General features: G+C 41.6%; 1 protein-coding gene across 6 annotated transcripts in view; it reads left to right on the top strand.

Moving 5' to 3' along the window:
* Positions 1-5,546: 5,546 nt before the first annotated feature.
* Positions 5,547-25,385, top strand: part of SULF1 (sulfatase 1) — a gene marked incomplete at both ends in the record, with an annotated part of 63,003 nt that continues 43,164 nt past the window's right edge. For 3 of the 6 annotated variants that reach the window (XM_084259956.1, XM_084259955.1, XM_084259954.1), the window contains 3 exons: positions 5,580-5,718; positions 11,217-11,456; positions 23,926-24,077. In XM_084259956.1, coding sequence (XP_084116082.1) covers positions 11,231-11,456; positions 23,926-24,077 — 378 coding nt within the window. Of the gene's footprint in view, positions 5,719-11,216; positions 11,457-23,925; positions 24,078-25,385 lie in introns of those variants that run through there. The other 3 variants (XM_084259952.1, XM_084259951.1, XM_084259953.1) reach the window with 3 other exon arrangements.

Raw genomic sequence — 25,385 nt, 5'->3', positions numbered from 1 at the left:
AGGGTGTTACAACCCTCTAGTCGTCAAGGCAATATGATTTAAGGAGAGATTTAAGACTCCTGAACCGCTAGGTTGCTTTGATGCAGATGAACATCTCTCCTCCCTGACCTTTTATTATGTAATTTTAATCTGTCTGCAAAATCCCGATGCAATTAATAATCTCATGAAATGACTCATTTCATTGGGTCTCTAACCGCACACCTGCTATGATTCAGCCTATGTGAGGCTTTGAGAGGTCCACCCACCCTTAGACATAAACATCAAAGATTCACAGAAGCTGTATGTGTGTGGCTGAGAAAACCCCTTTCACTCCTTTCCACCTTGCAGTTTCCGTGCATGCAAAATGTTCGTGACTACTGCGGCATCGCTAACCGGACACATTTCACTTTAAACTAAAGAACGGAAAATGCCAGGCGTAAACCACTCAATCTGATCTCTGTAGAGGCACTGGTGGGTGAAGCCACCTCCAGTTAATATGATGCCAAAGACAGCGATTTCTGGCACTATGGGCAGACTGAGGGGTTTTTGAAACAACGCTGAGCAGGTATCCGCTGATGTGACCAACCTGTAAGGTCATTTTGGAAATTACACGAAGCTGTTGATATCAGAATCCCTACGCTGCATTTTATGAATGGTGAGAATTTTTCTCGTTGTTCTTTGCCTTTCTACCTTTCCCATGGAGAGTGATTTTAAAGAAACAGAGAACACAGGGGTCGTATTCCTGTGAAAACCTTCATCAAAACTGAAGCTGTCAGCAGGACATAGGTAAAATATATAGGAAGATAATGCTCTTCTGCTTGGGGCAAGGAAGGAAAGCTCATTTTTTTGGTGGTGATTGATATCTGGAGTTTTGTTTGTTTGAGAGGCTTTATCCATTCATTTATCAGAGAAACCTGTAAGAAGAAATTATCCAAAATGGTCTTTTACGTAAAAGAAATGATGCAACTTATCACTTGCAATGACAAGGCCTTCTGCTGCTTTTCCATGTTTCTGATATATTTGTGTGCATGTTCCTAGCACTTGTCAGCAAATCTCAAAAACGTCCTAAGTGGCAAAATGTGCGTTTGTGGACTATATCTTAATTATGTAACTATGTCCATTTTTGGTGTGCAGAGAAATAATGAATATGATATTGGATAGCAGTGAGGACCCAAACACTTTACCACAAACTTGCTACCATGTTAGGACTGTTGTTCCTTACATTCTCAGTTCACTAGCCATATTCACCGCTAATATCAGGGGAAAGGAAACCAGAATTATGATTCTCAAGCTCCACAATCACAGTCCACATCTTTACTACTACTATAACTATTATTATTTTTGTTGGTGGTGGTGGTGTTGTCATTGTTGCTGTTATTATTACTGCTGTTTCCTTTATTGGCCAGATTTGATCTATTTTTGTTTCTGGGGAAAGGCCACTAGATCAGCAGGCCTTAACCTATGACTTCGGATGATCTGCTGTCCCTGTTGCTCATACTCAAAAGAAAACACCAATGCTTTGGTGAAGAGAAGACAAAGCTGCCTGCCCTTTGTTGCCACTTGGTTGTGAATTACGGATGTGGAGAACTGCATAGCCATGTTACTGGGAACAGACATACGTCCAATGTCCATACTCATTATCCCCATGTGTGATTTCAAATTTACAAACAAGAAAGCAAGCCATTTGTGTAAGGCAGATATCCTATGCAAAGATATGTGGAAGTCGCCTATGTAGAATATTAAATATGAATACCCCTTTAAAGCTTATAATGGAGGTTTTTTTATGGATACTCAATGCCCTGTTTCATAAATAAAGTGTATGATTCTGGGCAGATTTTTATTGGCCAGATACAAAATGGCAATTTGAGTGAACATTGTAAAAAATGTGGACATGAAAACAAAGTGGATTTGCAAAGGGAAAATGTTCTTTTTTTGAAAACTGACTGGCATCTTGTGTTCCAAATTAAACACTTTCATCCAATGCACTGAAACATCTTAAGCTTCTCTTTGCCAAAATGAATATAAAATCTATAAATGGTTTCAAAAGAAACTATTCTACCTTCTGCTTTTATTCTTGATCACTGAAAGATATTCTCTTATGAGACCTAGAAATAAAGTGCTTCTAGTTTTTATTCTACATAAGAAGTGGCACTGTAGCCCTTCTTTGCAGTTCCCTGCCAATGTAATTCAAGTTTCACGGGTAATTAATTCTCCATGCCAACGGGTCCTTGAACTGCCTGTTATAATACTAACAGCATAGAACCAACTAAAGATCCACATTTTCAGATTTTATCCCAGAAAAGTGAATACAAGTTATGAACTTGTGTTCCTGTGCGAGGAAAAAAGAAAAAAATTGCATACATCCAAAGAAAAATTGATTTCTCTGCTTTCATTTATTTACTGACTATGTTACACTTTGTAATAGGCATGTTCTATGGGAAAAATATAATTTAAATTTTCCAAATAGCATATATAGAAGTTATAATCAGCACTAGTTCACTTGAATAGAGAAAAGCATTTTATAGTACTGTCTTGATTTCTGAACACTGCATAAAATATGTATTTCCTATATGAATTTGAAAAGGACCCTTTTGGAATTTCTTCTATTTTTATCTATTTCTCAGGACAAATTACAGTGTCTGTAGGGGCACTTGTAAACTATCAGCCAGTGTCCATCACAAAAATTGCAGCCTTGTCTTCCCTATCAGGACTGTATTTTGACAGTTTTCTTCATTTTCTTCTAGAACTAGAAAACAGGCTGTAAAAGCACAAGTTGTCAGGGATCACCGTTTAATAAAGATTTGTCGTATGTACAGCTGAAATGGTTATGAGCAACAAAAGGTGGCATTACTGTGCTCTTGTGCAAGAACTATTCAATGGAACTTGGATCATTAATTTTATTGGTGTAGATCAGTCCTGTTATTTTCCTTTATCCATGAAAGGGAAAAAAATTAGAGTTGGAAAATAAACACTTTGTGGTCTTTATGATAGAAAAGAATTTCCTAACTTCCTAAAACAAAAGGATTTTTTTAAAACTAACAAATAAAGCACAAAGAGGGTGAAATGAAGAATACTTGTTAATGCTCGTTTGGATTAGTGTAAATTTTATTAACACTGAGGTGTAATTGTCAGGAACTTGCAGTTTTGTACTGTGGGGGATTATTCAAACACGTTGGTGCCAATGTTTGCTCAGTGCAGTCAGGATGACTGCGCTTTCTGGGTCAACATTGTCTGAAAAAGTTTGCTGTACGGTACAACTGAGGTAAGAAACTAAACATTGAGTCTCACTTCACGTAGCCTTTCATGCTTTGTGAGGTGAGTCAAAGTTTTGCTATTTAAAGATCAGACATTTAGAGAAAATATATTTCTGCTATTGCACCAAGAGCATGTGGTGTCTGGTGTCTGTCAGAAGAAGGCTGACTTCTCTGGTAACCCTGGTCTTCAGGGCCTTGTCAGCTTTTATGTGACTTAGAATAAATACATGGAAATTGAAGTATTTTTGAAAGTCAGTCCAGACTAATTACAGACTTCCAGTCTACTTATCTGAAGGTTGTATAATCACTTAAATGGCGTTTAATATTAAATACGGATCCTCTGTATTGGCTTTGGAGTGCTCTAATGTTAGTTGGAGCCTGGACTGTTTGTTGGTGCAGAGACAATGAAAGACAGGATTTCTCAGCAGCAGACACTTGGATTTTCCTTTTAAAGACATTCACACTCTTCTGGTGTAATTACAGCCTGCCAGAGTGAGGAGCATGAAACTGTTTAGCTTGTGAAGCTTAAAATAAAAGGTGTATGTGAAAACAAGAACACGATCCTTTTTCTAGCAGTCCAGCACCAAGTCCCATCCGCTCCCTCTCCTATGGCTTCTTCCCCTGAAATTTAGAGCACCTTCCTATTTAGGCGTTTTTAGGTGAGTGACGGGGCCTTTTTTGTCTTCTGTGTTGCTCTCATTAGATTATTTCTGCTTATTAATCTGTTAGCAGTTAATGTTGCATGTCTGAATACGAAATCTGAGGTGTGGGTGCACAGATCTCCTCATGAATTATGCTCCAGTCTAATCACATAAAGTGCATCCCGGTTCCCATGCACGTCTCCCCTTGAGCAGACATTCTGAATGTTCTTGGGCTTGGATGGTTTTGTAGGGGGGGTTTATTGACCAATGTCACTGTGCTTTATCTGTGGTCCCAAAATAAAACCAGAAGGAATGTATGTGACAGGTCAATACCCCAGAGGGAGCAGGTATGGCTCCTCGGTTTCTTTCCCACCCACTTCCTCTTTGCCCCCAGATATCCCCTGCCTTCCCTTGTGTAACTGGACGTTTTTTCAGATCTTCAGTCACTAATGCCAAAAATGTCAAAGTGTAAGTGGCTACCCATTCCTTCCTGGGCCAATCAGTCATTTTCAGTCACAGGTTTAAATCTGCTGCAGTAAAGCCAAGCCTCTGTGCTTGCATCAGGTCTTACAAAAGCAAGGCTGTTTGACTGACAGGCACGGAGAGGGGGTTCTGATAACATACTGAGGCGAGTCTGGAAGCGGAGTATCAAGGACAAGGCTGTGCCAGAGGTACTGTGCATTATGGATGAGGCAGTCAGGTCCGTCGTTGATTGATTGAGGGACAGTTACGCTCCTTCACAATGCTGGGTAAGATCATCCGGACTGTCACTTAATAGGAGCTTTCTTGTCAGTGGGAAGATGACTTTTCACGTAGTGATCCAATGCAGATTGCAAATGACAGCCATGCTCTCCCCTCTGCTTAGTAAGGGCTTAGTCGCTCGCGCAGGTGAGTTAACCTAAAATAGCTTTATCTCTTGCCAGGTGCTATCGCTGGAATTACTCTCATTCTCAGAATCTCAGGCTGACTATAACTGTTGGAAAAGCACCTGTGTTCGATGGCATAATATATATATATGTCCTTTAGCAACCAAGGTGCCGTATAACCTCTGCATAGGTGTGGTACTAAACTCAGGAGGTATGCTGAGGGAAACGCAATTTTTTTTTCCTATTCTCTTCTTTCAGGACAGAGAAAGAAGCTGTAGTGAATAGTTCTGGAGACTTTGAAGCACAGCCACAGTGCTGAGGTCTTTGACTGACAAGCCTTCTGCTTTCTCCCTCTTACAGGGCTCCTCCTACAGATGTTCTGAACACGTCTGCATCCCAGCAATTTTTTACTGCACCCAGGTACTGAATGTAAGGAACATGCTGCACAAAAAGAAGCGTGGGGTGTAGAAGGAGCATTGTGAGGAATATACCAGAAGTCATGCCTATATGAAATGCAGGCAGTGGCATGACTTCAAGCAAAAATTATTCAAGAAAGCATAGTTGCAGAATGAATGACCGAGTTTATTCTTAGAAAATGACAGAATAAAGCTCTTATTCAACAATATGGCTTATAATCATGCTAAATGGTATGTGTCAGGCTTGACTTCCTTAAGTGTCATCTTTTCACCGTGTGACTGGGAGTTTATTTATTGCTTGAACAGAATTTCTTTTCCTCCCTACAGGTCTTGAAAACTAGAGTTCAGGCACTTCTGGATCAGTCTTTTCATTGAAATACTGGAACTACTATGAAGTCTTCTTGGTTTGCATTCATCTTGGCAGTGCTCAGTACCGAATTGCTAACAAGTCACTGTTCCACCATCAAGTCCCCGAGGTTCAGAGGACGTGTGCAGCAGGAGAGAAAAAATATCAGACCAAATATAATCCTTGTGCTCACAGATGATCAAGATGTGGAGCTAGGTGAGAAATAATTGTTATTTACTACTTTATTTTGTCATGGTATTTCAGTAATTTCTGCCAAGCAGAAAGTACTTTAAATTCAAAGGAATTAACTGGTCCTGGAACAATATCAGAGAGTGGGACAAGTTTGGAAAATGAGTTAACAAATATTATTTAATATAATTCATCACATTTAATTACAGACTATAGGAAATACATGCTTATCAAAATCCACCGTGGAAGGCTTTAATCACCACCGTAAAAGGATTTCATAATTAATGCAAGGGCACACAGGTAAAAACCTCGCATCCAAAGCACTTTTTCAATTTGTGCCTTTCTGTAGTACTGACAGATTTGAGCCTTACAAGGTTAACCTTTCCCTCACTGCTGTATGGGTGGGTATCTATACTCTCCACATATTTGTGATATGCATGTATGTCATTTGGCATGTTTATGCACACAGTCAAACTGGTCGGGTTTCAGGATACAAACTTAGTATTTCTACAAATTATTAAACTGTTTAAAATGCATTTCCATTAAAGCTGTGCTCTGTGTATAAAAATACAATAGTTTTGCTTTCACGAGTATACCAAATATGTGAGCACAGCCTGGACATACAAGCCAGAAGTGATTTTCACATATTTTTCTTAGGGTGGAAAAAGTTAAAACACTTGGATGATGTTCCAGGAGGCCTTTGAATGTTTTCCATTAAGTAAGTTAGAAATATATTAATGGTAGTTATGCATATAACTGATTATTTGGTTCACTGCCCAAAGTGAAAAATCAAGGAGAGAAAGAGGATCATTTGAGGTTACCCCCAAGCAAATATTTTAGTTTTGGGGGTGGGAGGTAAGATCAAAAAGGTGAAAAAATGGCACATCAATTTGAAATGAAATCTTGCATTCTTAGTGTTTTTTAATGAAAGATATGTTTTTAATAAAGGTTTAGTGAATTTCTAAACAAAATACCATATGATATTGAAAAATCAAAATGCTTCATTCCAGAAAACTCACAATAAAATAGGTCACTTGTTCTAAAATCACATACTTTCAGCTAGAAAGTTGTAGACAGAACGTGGTCTCCATCTAAGAGCAATTCTTTAGTTGCTAGCATTTTTGCATTTCTCGTGATACAGTGATAATTTACAGTCTTTCAGGTTTCTGAGAACATAACTAATAAACTGTATTTTGTGGGTGAGAATTAGTGCTTTTATGCAGGAGAGATCCAAGACCAGGCCCTAAGATCTGAGTACATCTTATCTTTTTTATTTCTCACTCCTTCAAATGTCTGCTCTGTTTAGCCATGCTGCCTAATTAATGGCTGTTCCCAGCTCTATTTTTGGCTTAAAATACAGCTGTTCCAATAGGAATGCATTTCTTCTTGATAGAGTCATTCTGAAAATTTCATTAAAAGGGTCAAGCCTCCCTTTCCTTGGTCCAAAAGAGCTTACTTTCTCCAGGGCACTGGGGAAGCTGGGTCAGCAGACATATGTCTCTGAACAACATTATCGGCTTGCTGTCTTCAGTCTTGCGAGGGGGTTTGCAAGTGGTGAAAGGGGGAGAAGGATGTGGCAATCTGCTTTGCCCATGTTGCAGAGCTCCTCTCTTTGAAAGCTGCTCTGGACATTTGCAGAGTGCTCTGTCTCCTATTAGCAAGCAGTTGAGCCTGGATGTGTATGCATTCCCACTGCATTGAATGAAGACACAAGTTTCCCCTTTTCATAGATCATTTCACAGGAAACAGAATTCGGCCCCAAGACTTACTGTACTGCTATATTCATGCTTCTACTAATAAATCATTCTGCTTATTTGAAAAGTAGAACCATACTGTTTTCCACGTGTGAATTATCCCCTTGCCCTTCAGTGATTACTGAGAAAAATCTTAAGTTTCCCAAAGGTCAATGGGAAGTAACACTTTCTGCCGCAGAGTGAAACTTAGACATCGGTATCCAAAAATCACAAGGCTGGAAGTCTCTCAGTATGGATTATTTGCTATTGTATTCCCAGCACGAACATTTCTAAAAGCTGTTCTAAATGAATGCTTGCACATAAAAGCGTATAAGGTACGTTATAGACTTCAATCAGGAAGGATTTGTCTCCAGAGCATGTATAAGCATTGAACCAAAATAATCAGCTGCCTGAGTGCAAATGATATACAGGGGAGTTATCCAAAGTAAAGTTTGCAAGAGGCAGGGAGCTTGCACTTAGTGCTCAAAGCATAGGAGTATCTTCCTATCAATCTGCACCGGTCCCCTGAATTTTGCATTCTGAATGCGAAGAAGCTCAGCAGAGCTACTGTCTCATTCAACTTATCAGATAAACACCACAAATTGCTCCACAACTCCAGTCAGTTCCTATCTATGTTGGAAGGAATGTGTCTCAGAGGAAGGTTATTGCAGATCAGCTGGTAGATGGTGACTTAAACAGCGTGAAGCAGCCTGGCCTACAGATCTTGAATAAACTCAACAAAAACTTGGGTCTGGAAGCTGGGAAATGACTGGTTACATTGTGCTTCTGTGCACTCTCTTTGCCCCACCAAGATCCTGTAAAGAAATAAATGTGCAACACTGAAGCAAAAGAGCATTTTGCTCAAGGCAAAGCACCAGCTCCCAGAACCCCCTACGATTACCACCCCCCTGGAGACAATGTACTGCTGCTCTTCAGGGCAGTGGCCCCATACCCCCCAGGGTCAGGGCTGTACTCTGTTCTGGCACAAGTACAGCCATTCCTAACTTTTTGCTCATTCTTAGTCTCTTCCCCTAGCCTCTGGATTCCCTATCACTTGCACACATCACTGCCTCAAAACATGATCACCTCAATCACTTTTATAATCCTCAGTGTAAATAAAATCTTGCATAATGTCAAAAAGGAGTTAAAACTAATAAATGCACAGCTAGTTCCACTGTTTCTAACTGGAAGGCCGTTGAGATGTCAGAGAAGTGGGGAAAGGTTAAAAAAAAAACAGTACAGCACAGGGTGAAGGGCTCACTGAATACATCGCATCAGGCATCCTTTGTCTGGTTTGCTTTCAGTCTTCACTAGAACTAAAGTACTTAATAACACAGGCTGAAAAAAATGGGGATATGTGCTGAGATCTGAGAAAGTTCACCACCTTCCTGGGGCCTTGCATACAACCTATACAAAGACAAGGTGGCTATAGCCATCCTTTTGTAGAGATGTCCACCTGGATGCAAATCTGCAGCAAATTAAGGCTTATTATGAAACCTTGGTTACAAAACATATTTCTTGATATATGAGAATGGAACAAGAGGTGACACTAAATTTCTTGCCTGGCAAAACTTACTAACTTCTGTGTCCAAAGTCGCTACTCCCAGTTATCTGGTTGCCCTGAGGTACTACCCAACAGGTCATGTAGACTAGCACAAGTGTCCTGCTATCAAACAGCACCTGAGTACATGTGCCCTGAAGACTGTGGGCCAGATGGTAAAGAGCACAAGCTGTGAGGAGAGCTACAGACAGCAAAGGATTATAACTTATATCAGCAAGTTTTATCTCCTTCTTACGTTCTGTTTTCCAAATGAGGAAGACTCACCTGCTTTGAAGTGCCTGTTTCAGAATTTCCAGAGGGGCTAAATCTATTATCAGTGTCAGTAAGTGCATACCTGGAGGAAAAACTTACTCATAAACAGCAGGTTTGCAAGAGCGGAGGGCTGACCATGCAGAGGAATGAGGAAATGCTCTAACAGCTACTCATTTATAATGCAGGGAGGCATGAAGGTGCACATCAGCTCTGCTGCTCTTATCATGCATTAGCTTACCTGAGCAGAGTGCTTTCCATCTAAAGACCTACAAGCACTTTACAGCTGAGCTTTCAGTAACAAACAGGAGAGCTATGCAAAAAAAAAAAAAAAAAAAAACAAAAAAAAAAAACACCAAAAAACAAAACAAACAAAAAACCTAATGAGAAAAAGACAGTTTGGGGCCCAAGATAAAGACATGTAGAGTGAGGATGATCATGTATTTGACTCAGTGAAATGATCCTACTCATACAAATGGAGACTTTTTGTCTTCAGAGACCTCTCAGTTACTCCATATGTCTAAATACATAGGTTTGGTCTGTACTGAATTCAGGAAAAAACAAACACAAAAGGGCTGTGAAAAAGGCAGAGCCCAAAATTCTGGTGACTTATACACAGGGTATTAAATGAATCCTTACAGACACAGACATTGGCACTGCACCAGGAAATGCTGATGAGCTAACTGCCTCTTCCCTTTTTTAACCAAATAATTTTGATGCAAATGTTTTCATATTCAGCACTGACTCCTTAGCCCAAAAGTAAAACAGGCTGTGCTTAACTTTAACTAGTAAGATAATTTGTAAGTTTATATTGCTTGCACCCAAAGTTGAGCCTCCTTGGCCGTTTTCTGCTTTTACAGCCATGTCTTCCATTGTGTTCAAACTTTATTTTTTTAAATTTGATTTTCAAGTAACTCAAACAAAACCACCAAAAAAAACACCTAATGTATCAGTAGAATTATTGCATTTAAATTTAAACCTATGGCTGTCAACTGTGTAAAGTTAACTGTAAAACCAAAGGGGGGGGGGGGGAAAGAAATAAGGAAGAATTCCGGAAACCCTTTTTTACTACCAAAACTGTGCAAGTATTACAATCCACAAGCTTGTTTCCTGGACAGATACTGACATATCCATGGTTCAGCCTCACCCTTCAGTCTCTGCTCTATTGGATAGCAGAAAGAGCAAAGTTTGACAGCTCTCAGCAAATACTGACAGACCTTATGATGCTCAGTCTTTATGCAACCAGAAATCTGCAAGTGCTGCCTGTCTCACCCTGTTGTTCCTGAAGGTGTTTTGAAGGATGCAAAAAAAGTCTTTGTTCTTTAAGGGGGGGTCAAGGCAGTTTCTTGAGAAAGGTGCTGAATTTTGCAATATTTTTCGCACACAGATTCATCCCCAAAAGCTTATTTTGAGCACAGTGCTTCGGTATCAATACCTGACACACTGATCCTGTGTTCAGAGAACCTTTCCCATGGAAAAACTTTTACTGAATTCACTCTCCTCCCCCTTCATCTCACTCCTTCCCTTACTGCCTCTCTTTCTCCTGCTTCCTCACTGTCTGATTATCTGATAAAATGGAAAGAATTGTAACAGATTCACTGGTAATCTCAGCATTTAAATATTTTACCGGCACACTGACTAATGATGGCATGTGTGTAACATACTGCTTTCCTACAGGGAAGTTTGAAGAACTGTTCACCTACAAATTTGATACAGCTCTGAAATGTTAACACTCTATTTCTAGGTTAGTCTGTACTTCCACTTTAGTTTAAGTTTGAGTAGAAAGAACTCATTTCTGGAATTCTTTAAAAAAAAATGTTAATATAATAAAGATCTTTCCTACCTATTGCCTATACTAGGGAGAAGTATGGTCTGATGGCCAAAGACAAGCTAATCACCGATACTACACTTTTAATGGCATAATAGCAGCCAATATGTTCTATTTTTGGCAGCACAGTGATGCTCACTACCTCCTGTTGCAGGGTCCTTGCAGGTGATGAATAAGACCAGACGGATTATGGAGAATGGAGGAGCTTCTTTTATCAATGCGTTTGTAACCACCCCGATGTGCTGCCCATCGCGTTCCTCCATGCTGACTGGGAAGTATGTGCACAACCACAACATATACACCAACAATGAAAACTGCTCTTCTCCCTCATGGCAGGCTACTCACGAGCCACGCACCTTTGCCGTGTATCTCAATAACACTGGGTATAGAACAGGTAAGAGAGAAATCAACCACAGTTCTTTGTTTAAAGTGAAGATGACAGATATTCAGGAATGGGTCTCAAATCACTGTCTAAAATGAAGCGACTGTTATCTGGGTTTACAGAGCAGAGGCTTAGTGTTACGGACTAGGAGGGTAGTACTGCCTGTTGGTCCTGATTTGCAGCTAACAGCCATGTAAAGAAACTCACTTGTAACGCAGCAGCATATTTTCACGTTTGGATGTCCCAGGTGGGAAATAAGCTGTTGGGCAGTTACACCTCGTGCAAAAGAGGTGCATTTTAGTGGCATTGTGGGTCTGAACTGGCAGTTTCAGCCCAGATTATGGTCAGTATTATGGCCTGCTTGTGGACAGCTGCTAACAGTTACAGGGGAAGATGTCAGAGCCAGGCTGGGGACCGGTGCCAAAGACCTCACAGGAGCGAAGTGCCTGTCATGGGAGTGAAACAAGGTGAATGGTATAATTTAAACTTTGCCATGGGGCAATATTTCATTTGCATTTTCTGAAAAGGAATAGAAACATGCCTTTAAGAAGGATTGTTCTGCTGTGAACCAGTAAGATTTGATAGTTTTCTTGTAAATTCCTGGTGGTTTTCCGTAGTCAGGAGATCCTTTTCCTGTCTACAAAGAACTCTTCTTATTCCTCTCGTCTGCACTTCAGCTTGATGTAAAACCTGATTCATTTCTTCATCACCTATCCCCTAAGATTCAATCTGTAGACACGTTAGGCTCCAGCCTGACTTCCCCTCCGCAAGGTACAGGAGTTGTGCGAGGTCATCAGGGTGCAATTTGTCCAGAAGCGTCGCTTAACTACAAAGACTCCCCTTTACAGAACCAAGGAGGCACAGATCTCAGTGCCAACTCTATTCCTTACAATGTAATTGGCAGCAAAGAAATTTGTCTCTATCAGCAGCTTAGGCACAAGAACAGATTGCTTTCAAAACATATAGCAGGCGAATGTCTCCATGCTGTCTGCTTGTCTTAATTCTCTTAATGCTGCTATATCCAATGGCTCAAATTTATCTGCCTGTTTGCCATCTTTTCTTCACCACACAGTCAGCTCATTCTTTTTTCTTCTGTCCCTCTGTATTTGTACCTCTGGAGAGCTTCTGCATCCTGAGTAAAAAGCAAAAACAGGCAAATATTTAGCTTCATTTGACCTGGTGTTGGCTCTGACATGTGTTGAATAGTACTTCAGTCTCTGGGAAGCTGGTTTCAGAGAAGTTGTCATCTGAGTAAGGGTCAGCAGCAAGGCTTTGGAGGAGAAAGAGAGGGAGGGAAGAATTGAAGTTCAGTGCTGAAAAAGGTATGGAATTCACACTAAAATATAAGCTCTGTCTCATGGCTTATGTCTCAGAAATCATTTCTTCTTGATCTATGGCTGCCTCATGTGCAACCTGGCTTTCCTGCTCTTAAAAAATTTAGCATTTCATTGATTTTTAATCAATTTTCTTGTTTTTTGCACAACTAAATGCCTCGTGTAAATTGGACAGCTCTATCACTAGCCCTGACTACCCTTCTGGTGGGAAACACTGTGGTTTGGGTAGATTTTCTACAGTGCCCTGTATTATGAAGGAATGCGGAGATGTCACCGTAATACAGACTTAGCCCTATTAAATGGAAAGGAAAAAGGGGTCAAAAGACAAGGAAAAGAAAAAAAAATCCCTTTTCAAAGGCAGACAGAGAGAACATCAGTCCTAAAACTGTCAGTGTAGGTGAGTTTTAATAAAAACCCAGAAAGAGAAAAAAGAAATGGAAACAAATGAAAACACTTGTATGAAACTGATTCTGCCCAAGGTACATTGCTCGACCCTATATTAATATGGCCCCAAAGAATTTATCCATTTATTCCTTGTAAGATGAGCCTACTTTCTAATTACCACACAATTATTTTTTGAAGTGGCAGCTTAATTAATAGCAGGTCTTAGAATATATTTTTCAAGGACAATTTTGCCTCATTAAGAAGTCATCAAAAGTCCACTAACCAACTAATAATCTCCACTTCACAGCTAGAAAGTTTAGTAGAATTGTAATGACTCAAGAATACCTGGAAGTAAAGAATAATTGGGAGTGAAAGCGAGGAAACTGGGGAGAGAATGGCTACATGCCACATAGGTAAGGCATCACTGTGCTGATATTGCAGACACTATGGGTATTTACCCTGTGTTGTGAGACGAAATTGCATCCTCCTCAATAGGAAACTGAGACGGAGAAAGAAAAGTCCACTCACAGTTTGGTGACAGTCCTGCTAAGGCATTGGTCCAGTGAACTCCAATCCAGATGAGACAATGTGCAATAACTCCAACCTGGTTAATGACAAGGATTTAGCTCTCACTTTTTGCATATGATATATAAGCCGGTGGAAATAAAGGGGTGGGAGAGTGTTTATATAATGTTCTTACCTCTGTTAACTCCAAATAGTTTCCAACATCTATAAAGCATCCGCTGTCTAAACTTGCCACAGCCTTAACTAAACCCTCTATACTGCAACTGATCACATGTGGGCAAACTGCTGATGAGGGGAGTCCTGCTGGAGTCACAATGATTCTACACAAGCTCAACAGGACATTTAAAGAGAGGTCTGTAATGTGCTCTAATAAACTGGTCATAATTAGGGTCCACTGGGAAAACCTGGCAAAAAAGAATGAGGTTTTTTCTTCTCTTTTTCTAATTTAATCTTCTACTCCTGTTCTACTCTGATGTGACCTAATGGAGATGTTGCATTTCATGGTAACATCCTTTTTTGAAGATTGTATGCCAGTATCTCAAAGGTATTTTCCAACTTAGTGATTTTGTGATAAATCATACAGGAACTATGCTGGGTGCCAGCAGGGCATATTCAGAAGCAACACTGCCCAACCAAAATCATTTTTGCTTCTGTTTATCATTTTTTAAAATCTCCAAATGATTAAGGATATTTCAATGTTTAGGGTTTCCCCTACTCACAAGCTGTATGTGATGCAGCAGTGAGTCAACTGCATAGCTTTCTTATTGTTGACAGCCTACAAAATTGGTAATGTTAAACTAAAATTTGTGAAAAATAGCAGGGAAGACACAGTAAATAGGTAGAAAGAGAAAACAAAGCAACTTTGGAGAGCTTCAGAGAGGTGAGACATTTGTTTTAATTACATCGGCTCCATCTGCTCGTACTGGGGAGGAAAAAGGCTCACTCTGTAATTGCTTTCAAATTTTGTGGAAATTGTGAGAAAAGCCTGAGCATCTTTCAATTCATCTTGTAGTTCTTAATGTCAGTAGACATTACTTCAGCTATTTAGATAGAGAAATTTTATTAGCTAGATTATTAGGTGCAGGAGTTAAGAGATTTTGCTTTCCGAAGTATTGCTGGATATTTTGTTGGTACTGACTTCAACAGTACCACAGGGCAGGCTGAAAGAACTCTCACTGTCTTTACCTTCTACTGTTCCATCCCAGCCCTACAGCACACAGCCTTGCCTCTCAGACGTGCCTGCTGGTGTTGTCAGTTCATGCTGTCAGTCACCTACACAATACCAAAGAAAAACTCCAGGAATGCACTAGCTCAACCTTGGCTTCCTCCAGCAGGACAGGAGGATTACTGCATCTTAATAACGGAGCAGTAGCCAAGCAGTATCTCAGTATTTCAGAAGACAGAGCCATGACAGCAGCACAGCACGAATATCTGGGGCGTGTAAATGTAGCAATCATTTTATTGTTCAGTAGTGCATCACGCTTTGCATACTGTAGGGTTTTACATTCTTACCAGCTGAAGTTCCATCACTTTGCAAATATGAAAAGAAATGTAAGTTTAAGATTCTTACCCTTACTTTACACAAGTGTGCACTCAGAGCCCTCTCTGCTTAGTGTTTCTTTGTAGAATTAGTACCTTCTAGTCCTCACCCTTCGCAGCCCTTCACAGCCATAATAACCATGCAGGAGAGAGCAGGAGTCTGCCCTGGCTCAGCAGCCACTGAGACCTTCACAGCGACATGCCAAACTCAGGACCAGGCTCCCCCCCTATGGAATCCTACCTGAAAGAACTGAGATCACCAAATCAGGCAATTATTTGCTTACATTTTTTAGAATTGTCTTTGGGAAGATGCACGTCCCAAGATTTTATTTCTTACTTAGAAGCATCAGCTGATCAGACTAGCATTCAGGATTGATGCATGCAACTGTCCTGATGGCATTCTCAGCCATTTGCAGGACAAAACCAGCAACTTAGCAAAGTTAAGCACCTCAAACATTAATTTCAAGATGTTTGCATTTGCAAAACTCAAAACTCAAGAAGTGAATGGACATCATGATGTCATTATCTGGCATGTTTTGACACCAGTCACTGACTTCTGTGTAGTGATGAAAAAATGGTCACTTGCTTGACATCAAGTTAATATGTTCAATAGTACACGTCAGCTTCTGATAGGTGACAGCTGACATCTGTCATTTACAGGTACCTTTCTTACTGTAGTCACCAAAGAACTAACAAAATGCTGAGATGACAAGAGACTGAGAGGAGCTAAGGAGTATTTAAACTGTGCACCATCCCCTTCTGACACAGAGGAACAAGTTAATCTTTCATAAAGGGAGCAAAAAATGGTGCCTCCTGGAGGTGTGGGCAGACAACACGTTTCCTCTGGAGGCAAAGCCAAAGAGTTTCCTGTTCGCAGCCTTGCAGTACAATTCAGTGCCAGCACATGCTATTTTTAATCTGCATTGTTTCAGTGACCTAATTTGTATCCTGTCTCATGCACCCTTTCAAAACAGAGAGGGTGGCAAAATATGACACAGAGGTGGGAAAGAATGCGCAGGGAGTGAGTGCTGGGTTTTGGAGTGTTTCTAAAGTGAAAATAAAGCAAGAGAGATAGAGAGAGGACTCCAAGCTTTCAGGTTCTTTCTAATTGACGTAAAAGAGGTTGAGGGGCATCAAACATAATTTAACTTGGAATATTTAGAATAATTAAAAATATGCCTCACTTCTCAGAACAAAATTGCTTTTTTTTGTTAAAATTAAGGGAAGTATAAATAGAAGTTAAATATGCCGAATATATTGAATTAGTCCACAAACATGGAAATGCAGAAGAAGGAAAAGGCTGAAAAGGAAAACATAGCAGAATTTTCTGGTTCTACAGCATCTTGTGAAGTGAAACTTTTTTTGTTTTTTTTTCATCAAAAAAACACCATGTCTGCCTACTTATGCTTAAAACCAGAATTCTGTGCTATTGCACAGGGAAACATGCACTAAAAGATTTTTAGCAAATTTAGACATCAAAATGTTTCATTTAGGAAAATCTAGGTAGAACAATGTCTGTGCATTTAATCTCTCTTGTTCACCTGGACAAGTGATAGTTTTTAACTACATAACATACAGCTTTTTGGAGAGTGAAATTTTCTCAGTTTAAAAAAGATAGACCAGTTCTATGAAGAGGGACGGAGCACTCTGATCCCCTCTGCAAAACTCTACTGCTTTCTCACTGGGTTACTACACTCCAGTTTGGCCCTGCCAGAGCTCCACTCAGCCTCTGCACTGAGCCTTGTTCCCCTGCTTGTCTGTGCTCAAGGCATTACCACCCTCTGTCCCTTCATGGTTCCAATCAGTCCTTGACAGACATGTCCTGTTCCCAACACTACCATTAGTGACCTCCTTTCCCAGACTGATCAGCAAATCTGCTTCTCCCACCCCCTTGCCTTGTCAATCAGTCTCTTTCCCTTTTCTGCACTTGCTGTCCAGTTTCTTGGTTGTCACTGCCAGTGCTACCCCTGAGTCCCCCACTGCTTCCCCCTCTCCCCTATCAGTTCCTTTCCCAGATCTCCAGCCATTCCCCAAACTGCCTGCCCTTATCTGGTCACCTGCTGACCTCTGTATTTCAGTCAGCTTTCCCACACCTACTGACACCACTGGCAGGTGGACAGGCAACAAGCTCCTGAAGTGCCCAGATCTCCAGCAGACACAAACTACAGGGTCTTTTTCAAAACTGAGCAAACTTTGGAGAGATTTTCACCGGGATGATAAAAGATGCCTCCTTCACAGAGAGTCCATCACGTCTTTGACAGAGTTCATGCTCTCAGCGCAGAGCATGGGAGTGCTATCAAATGAAAGCCTGCATAATTTTTTTCAGATGTTAAATGTAATTCCTTTTCCATTACTGTGGTTCTCAAAGATGGCTACTGTTCGGGCTAAGATTTTTCAAAAAATTCAGCCTCAGGCAGACATCCAGTGTGGAAAATTTCAGTCCAAGTATGAGAACGTTATAAGCAACTGAAAACAGGGTCTTATAATGAGAAGTGTCAGACATCATCAATACGGCAAAGTGCTACCAGCTTGGCCCATAATACAGGCTTTGTTAAAGACATCACCCAGGCTAACGATTGCTATATCAAGTTATAGGCTAATGCTTTTTGCAACTGCTGAGTTATAAAACCTTTAATGCTCTTTTTGGTTACAATGGTAAACCTGGCAGCAACTGGGAAAGACCCACAAAGCTGGAGTAAAAGTAGAAAACCTGAGGTTTTCTACTGTGGTTAAGTTACAAGACTGGGAACTGCGAAATCGGAATAATATTCTTGGCAATGCCGCAGGCTTCCTGCATGACTTAAGTCTAGCTGAAGGTTAACCTCTTGGTGCCTCAGTTTCCTCAACCACATTTTTGGGACAGTGCTTATTTCATTTCCTAGGCAGTGCTGGCATACCGACCTGGCTTTCTGGACTTTAATGACGTGATACACTAATCCTCTGTGATTTTTCAACAGAAGGGAAAACTCAGACTTCTCGGGTATGAATCTGTCACAATCTGCATAATGGGAAGAGAGAAAGGAGGAATTTACTGGAATAATCCACAAGTTGCAGTTTTGTTGGGCTCTGTCCCCAGAAGCACAGAATCACTGTGTGTCAGCCCTGAAATGTCATATAAACAGTGCTTCACAACTCCTGTAAATGGTTTCCTGACTTTGTTAAAGGAAGTGGGCTGTCTACTTAAAGCTCTTGTCTGGGTCATGGTGACTAAACCTTACTGCAGTATGCCTTTTTAGAGGTTTGGGTTTGTTTTAAGTCGGAAACATTCCCGTAAGCCTCAACAAATAACAAGGGCATAGAACATAATATACCTCCTTTGATCCATGGAAGTGCAGAGGTGTCTCACCAGTAGCTGTAGTCCAGTTCACCTGCATGCTAATCCAGTAAATGTTGACAGGAGTTAGGGGACTAATTCTATTGTGTAACACTGTAGGAGTTAGTCATAAATGCTTGTAGAAAATACTGAGGGAAAACGTACTGGGAATTATGAGAATTTGAATCACATTCAGCTATAAATTTCCTTGCTTCAAACTCCAGAGATCCCCTGGGTCAAACTCTTCTTGTTTTGCACCCATTGCAGCCCCTTGAATATCTCAGTGCAGTTGAGGACTAATTAGCTAATTGCTGTATGGAAAACAAAAACCCATATTAAGGCACCTATTCACGTTAGGTATAAAACATGTACACTCTGCAGCCACTACCGAGACACATGGATGTCTGTGTAACTTCCCCATGCCATGCGTTGCTGTTTGCATAAACTTAATTGAACATACTCACACAAAATACAATTATTCTGATATACTAAGCTACTCTACATGTGATTAAAAAATAACAATGTGTCCTGGGAACAGTTAGCAAAACTGCCAGAATGCAGATAAAAACTGTCTTATTAAAATGCAAAAATGGGCATTTATCTTTCCTGTTATCCCTGTGGGGGCCATTACACACAATAATGAAAAGATGTCCCTTGAAATGGCATTACTTTTTAATGAGGTTTTTACCCATTGAGTCATAATCTCAGTTTTACTAATTACAAGCAGAAAAGGTTTCCGAAACTCTGCAATGGCTGATCGCAAGTGGCTTCTAAAGCTGAGCATTCCCAGTCAGTACTCAGATTTGGGCAATTCAGCAAGTGTCAGGCTACAGCTAAATTAAGGATGTGGGTTCACTCTACAGACCAAGCATGTGAAGATATTTGCACATCACGGTGTCAACTCCTGAATTGTTTACAATCCTCCAGGTAAAAAAAAACAACTGGGACACCCATCATGATTACTTGCTGATTATTATTTGGCCCCATGGACACTACTGTGCTTTCCTTTTATTCTGGCACACGTCTTCAAGTGTGAAGAGACAAACTCTAACTGCTGGTGCTGGGCTCCAGCTCTGACTCACTTGCCCTATCCTACACTCAGTGGTACTCAGAAAACCCCACGGTGAAGGGACTGAACTCTTGTGTTTCAGTAACAGTCTGGCTTTTCCCTTCATCTGTCTCATTACTCATATCCTCCTGAGTTCTTGACCAACAAACAACTCTTGATTAAAGCAATTTGGCAAATGTGATCCATTATCACGGCTACCGCAAATTCTACTGGTATTTAGGGCTTTGCTATACGTTTGACATGGGAACCGCTTTATTCTACAACGGGGGGGGGGGGGGGAACATCTATTTCTGCAAGCTGTCACTCAAGGAGCTGCTTAAAACTTGACAGCTCTGAGATTATTTTTATGATAAAATACTAAATCATTGCCAACACAAAGGTGAATGGTTCAGGCTGTCAATCCAAAGTCTCATAACACACACCAAAATACGGGGTTCAGGGGGCCAAAGGGGAACTAACAAAACATTATTAAAGTTGGAAAATTAAGTAATCTAAAGCAAGGAAATTCCGAGATGAATTGGCCCCTACCAGCTCCAAGCCTCCTTTTCCTTTTCTAAATTCAGTTTATCTTTTCTCATCCTTATGCCCCAGGTCATTTCATTTCTGCATTTCATGCTGGTGGCTTTCTCTCTGGTAATGCCTGAATATCAAAAGGGAGAGGAGAGGAGAGGAGAGGAGAGGAGAGGAGAGGAGAGGAGAGGAGAGGAGAGGAGAGGAGAGGAGAGGAGAGGAGAGGAGAGGAGAGGAGAGGAGAGGAGAGGAGAGGAGAGGAGAGGAGAGGAGAGGAGAGGAGAGGAGAGGAGAGGAGAGGAGAGGAGAGGAGAGGAGAGGAGAGGAGAGGAGAGGAGAGGAGAGGAGAGGAGAGGAGAGGAGAGGAGAGGAGAGGAGAGGAGAGGAGAGGAGAGGAGAGGAGAGGAGAGGAGAGGAGAGGAGAGGAGAGGAGAGGAGAGGAGAGGAGAGGAGAGGAGAGGAGAGGAGAGGAGAGGAGAGGAGAGGAGAGGAGAGGAGAGGAGAGGGCAGAGCTGACTGTATTTTAGTGCCAAATCCAAAACCGCGGGGACTTTCTCTGGTCCATAAAGAAACACCCTATAGTGACATTAAACTGAGAAGCCGTACTCTTTCCTGGTAATCCTGCATGTTATCATTTTTTAGAGCTTGGCCATTCTGGGGCAGATTTTCATAGCCACCTCTGTTATTTACAAAGGCACTACATCTAAACCTAGAACTTCTTAGAGAAAAGTTGCCAATAATTTTCAAACAGGCAAACCCTTTTATTTTTCCCTCGCCTTTTTCTTGGAAATTACTGAACTGTTTGGCTAAAATGTTCCACACAGCAAAATGCAGCCTGAGTCAGATAGCATGGAAACTATCATCACTAATGATGGGAGTTTGGCAAGACTGTAAATAGCATAGTTCAGGTCTTAGTATTAGTCAATCTTAATTATAGGTGGGGCTATCAAACCATCCTACATGATAAATTGCCATAACTTCCATTTTACAGCTTGAAAGCCTCTGATCTTTGTGGGAGGCAGGTTGGCAGTACAGTCCTTTACAGATGAGCACAGTACACAGAGGTTCCTCAAGGTCATACAGTAGCTGCTGATGGATCTGGGATGGCACTCAGGAGGGCTGACCTCAGATCTCCCCTGTAACCATAGACTGTAACCTTGATTTTACTTGCTTGGTAATGCTTCCTCTCTCTCAGTCACTTCATTCTCTCATAATTTTCTTCACTGTTGTCCCTCTCTCTTCTTCTTCTTCTCTTTTCTGGGCTTACCTTCAATAGTATTTCACACTTCACCTTTACACTTTCCCTAGACATTTGACTCTCTGAGAGTTTAACCCATTTTGGCTGTCTTAGAGGAGAGGTATGGTTTCCATGCCAGGAGGCAACGATACTGGGCACATAGCCCCATGCCCCAGTCACCTTCTTCACCTCAAGCTTCTTGACTTCTGGTTGGCCTCAGGAGAAAAAAGGAGAGCTGCTGGGTTTCTTCCAGAGTGGCTGTGGGAGAAGAGCTGGAAGCCTGGTCTAGTGTCTGTAGGACTTGTTTATATGTCACATTCTACACGGTATAAGAAAGTAACATTATATATGATTGTAACCTATGTTTAGTGAGAGTTAGCAGTTATATGATTTGATTGTACCATAATTATGAACATTTAGATTTTTCCACCAGCTTTCGCAGGAAGTTCATGATGCCCACATCAATCAGATCTAAATTATTTAAGTCCATCCACAAATGTGCTTTTTTGGTTGGATTGAATATGGTTACGTTGAATGTGAGGTTCTCCAAAGTAATTTCATTTCCTAGTAGGAAACAAGTACGTGGCTCTGACGTGTCCTGAAGCCCAGCTGAGGCAGTGACGCTGGGCAGCAGCTCTCCACAGGCTGGCCTGGGGCTGACCAAGGAGGTGATCCTCCCCCTCTACTCTGCCCTGGTCAGGCCCCACCTGGAGTCTTGTGTCCAGTTCGGGGCTCCCTGGTATAAAAAAGACAAGGAGCTCCTGGAGAGAGTCCAGAGAAGGGCTACAAAGATGATTAAGGGCCTGGAGCATCTCCCCTATGAGGAAAGGCTGAGTAAGTTGGGACAGTTCAGCCTAGAGAAAAGAAGACTAAGGGGGGACCTTATTAATGTTTATAAATATCTGAAGTATGGGATGCAGGGGGAAATGGCCAGCCCCTTTTCAGTGGTCTGTGGAGACAGGACAAGGGGCAATGGCTGCAAGTTGGAGCACAGGCAGTTCCACACCAACATGCGGAAGAACTTTTTCACAGTGAGGGTGACAGAGCCCTGGGACAGGCTGCCCAGGGAGGTGGTGGAGTCTCCTTCACTGGAGATATTCAAGACCCATGTGGACGCCTATCTGTGCAATATGAGCTGGGGAGCTGCTCTGGCAGGGGGGTTGGACCCAACGATCTCTTGAGGTCCCTTCCAACCCCTATGATTCTGTGATTCTAAGACCGGGCTGGCAGGAAGGGCAGGGGCTGTGCACCATGAAGGGGTGCAGCGAGATGGGAGGCCATTGCTCAGAGTAGCCTGATTCCTGAACAGGGAGAGGTCTCTCTCACTCCCTTCTCTTCAGGGCTGTCTCCTTTTGTGAAAACCTTCAGTACCTTTGTGCTGACTGCCAGGGACACAGGTGACCCTCCAAGGACTTGTAAATCTCAAGAAAAAAATTGCAAACCTTGAAGTTGCTCAGGCACCACAGTAACTTGCTGGGGCTGAGCCAGAGCTAACAAATCCCTAATAACCAAAATTGTGGGCCCAGTCAGGTGTTTTGTCACCACACTCCTCAGGCAGTGGAAAAGCAGGGCAGAGCCATCCAAACACACTTTTTTTATTCAGACCAGAGAGCGTCCACAAGCAGCTAAAGAGCTTCCATACCCATATGTCCCTAGAAGCAATACGGCTGCTTGTGCCATGGTGCCATGCCAGCATTAATCCACCTTCCCAAAGCCAGCTGGCCTCCTTTTGGTGTCTGTGTATCTTTGGCACAAACCATTCACAACTCCCAGATAGCTGGGAGCCCGCTGCATTGTGAGATTATTTTTCTTTTTACTTCATTCCAGAGGAATTGGCAGGAGCACTTTCAAACCCTCCTGAGCCCAACAGCTAAGGCTGAAAGTTTCAGTCTGAGAGGGTTCTGACTTGTCACCTGGAGCTAACAGAAAAATATACACTTAGTTTGGTAGACCAGGTAGAGTAGTTGACCTATGAACCTTTGTCTCTTCATTAGTTTTGCCTATCTGGAAGCTGTGTGGAGATTCCCTCTTGGGAATGTGTGGAGAGCTGTGTGGAGATTCCCTCTTCCTCTATCTGAATGCGTCCCAGTGGGATGGAGATTTGAACTTCCCAGACCTTTTATCAAACCAGCATGTCGTTAGGTTGCCAAACCCAGACTTTGAAAAGTCAGAAGACAAGCTCCAAAACATCACAGAACTTGCTTAAAACCATAAGGTGTTTCTCAGATGTTTCCTCTGGGAACTGAGTTTTTATTCCATTTTCAAGTGGAAACCAAGAGAAACACACTTATTGTAAGAACAAAAAACCTGACTATTTCAAATGACTAGATTCCAAAGGATTAAGAAGAAAACCTAAAGTCACGAAGGCTTTCAACACTCATAAAAACTCTGGAAATAACTATTTTAATTTCAAAACCCTCTAAGGTATAAAAGGAACATTTCTGATGAAGCAACTGACTCATTCTAACACATTTATCTTCATTCATGCATGCTTTTGACTCAGACTAAAAGACTTGGTTTGCAAAGTCTCATGTGTGTGCGTGTTCTTTTTTTTTTTTTTACCTTCACAGCTTTTTTTGGGAAATACCTCAATGAATACAATGGCAGCTACATCCCTCCTGGGTGGAGAGAGTGGGTTGGATTAGTGAAGAACTCTCGCTTCTATAATTACACCATTTCTCGCAATGGTAACAAAGAGAAGCATGGATTTGATTATGCAAAGGTATTTTCCAGACACATCAATGCCACATCATTAATCCATATAAAAATCACTTTCAGATAATTAATTAACCAGATAATTAATTAATTAACCAGCTACAGCCAAGAAATTGAGATGTCTTTTTCTCTCCAGGGCATTTCAGATCAATTTCAATGTGAGAATATTAATCTTGTGATAGAATGGATTTTCCAAGGGCTCTTGGTGCAGCCTGGTGATTCCTCCCTCACTGCCTGCCTCTTTCTGCTAGAAAGGGATGGTTCAGTGGCAGAAGCAAATAGTAAATAAAGGCCTTTTCCCCAAAATAATCGTGCCCCTCGTGCTACTGAACTTTAAGGCTAGAGGAGTGTTGTCAGTTGTTAGCCACATAAGAAACCTTTCAATTATACAGTGCACACCAAAGAAAAGGCCGTGCGTCTGTGGTGTCAGGCTCCGGATATGACTATAGGAATAGATAAGCAGGAGAACACGGCCGTTGGAAAACTGCAGATCTGTTTGTACTCTTGACAAAGTTTGGAAAGTGTGCCAAGGTGACCTGCCCACTGCTGTGAAGTTTCTCGGAAGGGCTTAGGAGTGCAGATCGCAGACTTTCCAGGGCGCAGAAAGCAATCTGGAATTTCCTCAGACTGCTGCTCAGGGAAGATGATACAGATGCTGCAGCTGTGGTTTCTGACCCATGTAATGAGATTTTATTGGAAGCTCGCGATGCCTGTTTCTGATTTCCCCACCCGTAGAAATTACATGATACTAATTATATATTTATATAGAGTTAGAAAAAAAAAGAAAATAGAGTATTGGTTAGTTATACATTCCTTCCACACCCCACATATGTAGCAAGAATATGTAGGCCAATAGGAGGGGTAAGCGTGCATTAGGAGAGCAATCACACAGGCATTTCACTTGAACAGGCCACAAACTCAGAAGTGATCCCACCACCAGCACCTGGCACTCATTACCCATTTTGAACACCAAAAGGTCCCTCACTGTCTCTTCCATATCCCTGCAAGGATTTCAGCAGCCGGAGCTACTGTGTGCGCTCCAAGCCTGCTACAGGAGAGGGGAAGGGCAGCGGGGACAGAGAGCGGGCAAGCGAGGAGCTCACAGCTGGTTGGCTTGTCCTAACACTGACATGCGACACAGACCTTGTCCCTCAGGCTCTGCTTTTGCAGCTGTTCAGGGCCTTGAATCCACAACATATGATTAGTCATGCCTGGAAGTGCTTGAAATTACAAACATTGTCTCAGCACTTTCTCAATGAAGCTCGCACTAAACCTCCAGGCCAACAGCGAATGCTCCAAGGTGGCAGGTGGTTTA

This window comes from Gallinula chloropus (assembly GCF_964237585.1).
Source record: "Gallinula chloropus genome assembly, chromosome: 2".
In the NCBI taxonomy this organism is placed as follows: Eukaryota; Metazoa; Chordata; class Aves; order Gruiformes; family Rallidae; genus Gallinula; species Gallinula chloropus.
This window is presented reverse-complemented; position numbering and strand designations above follow the sequence as displayed.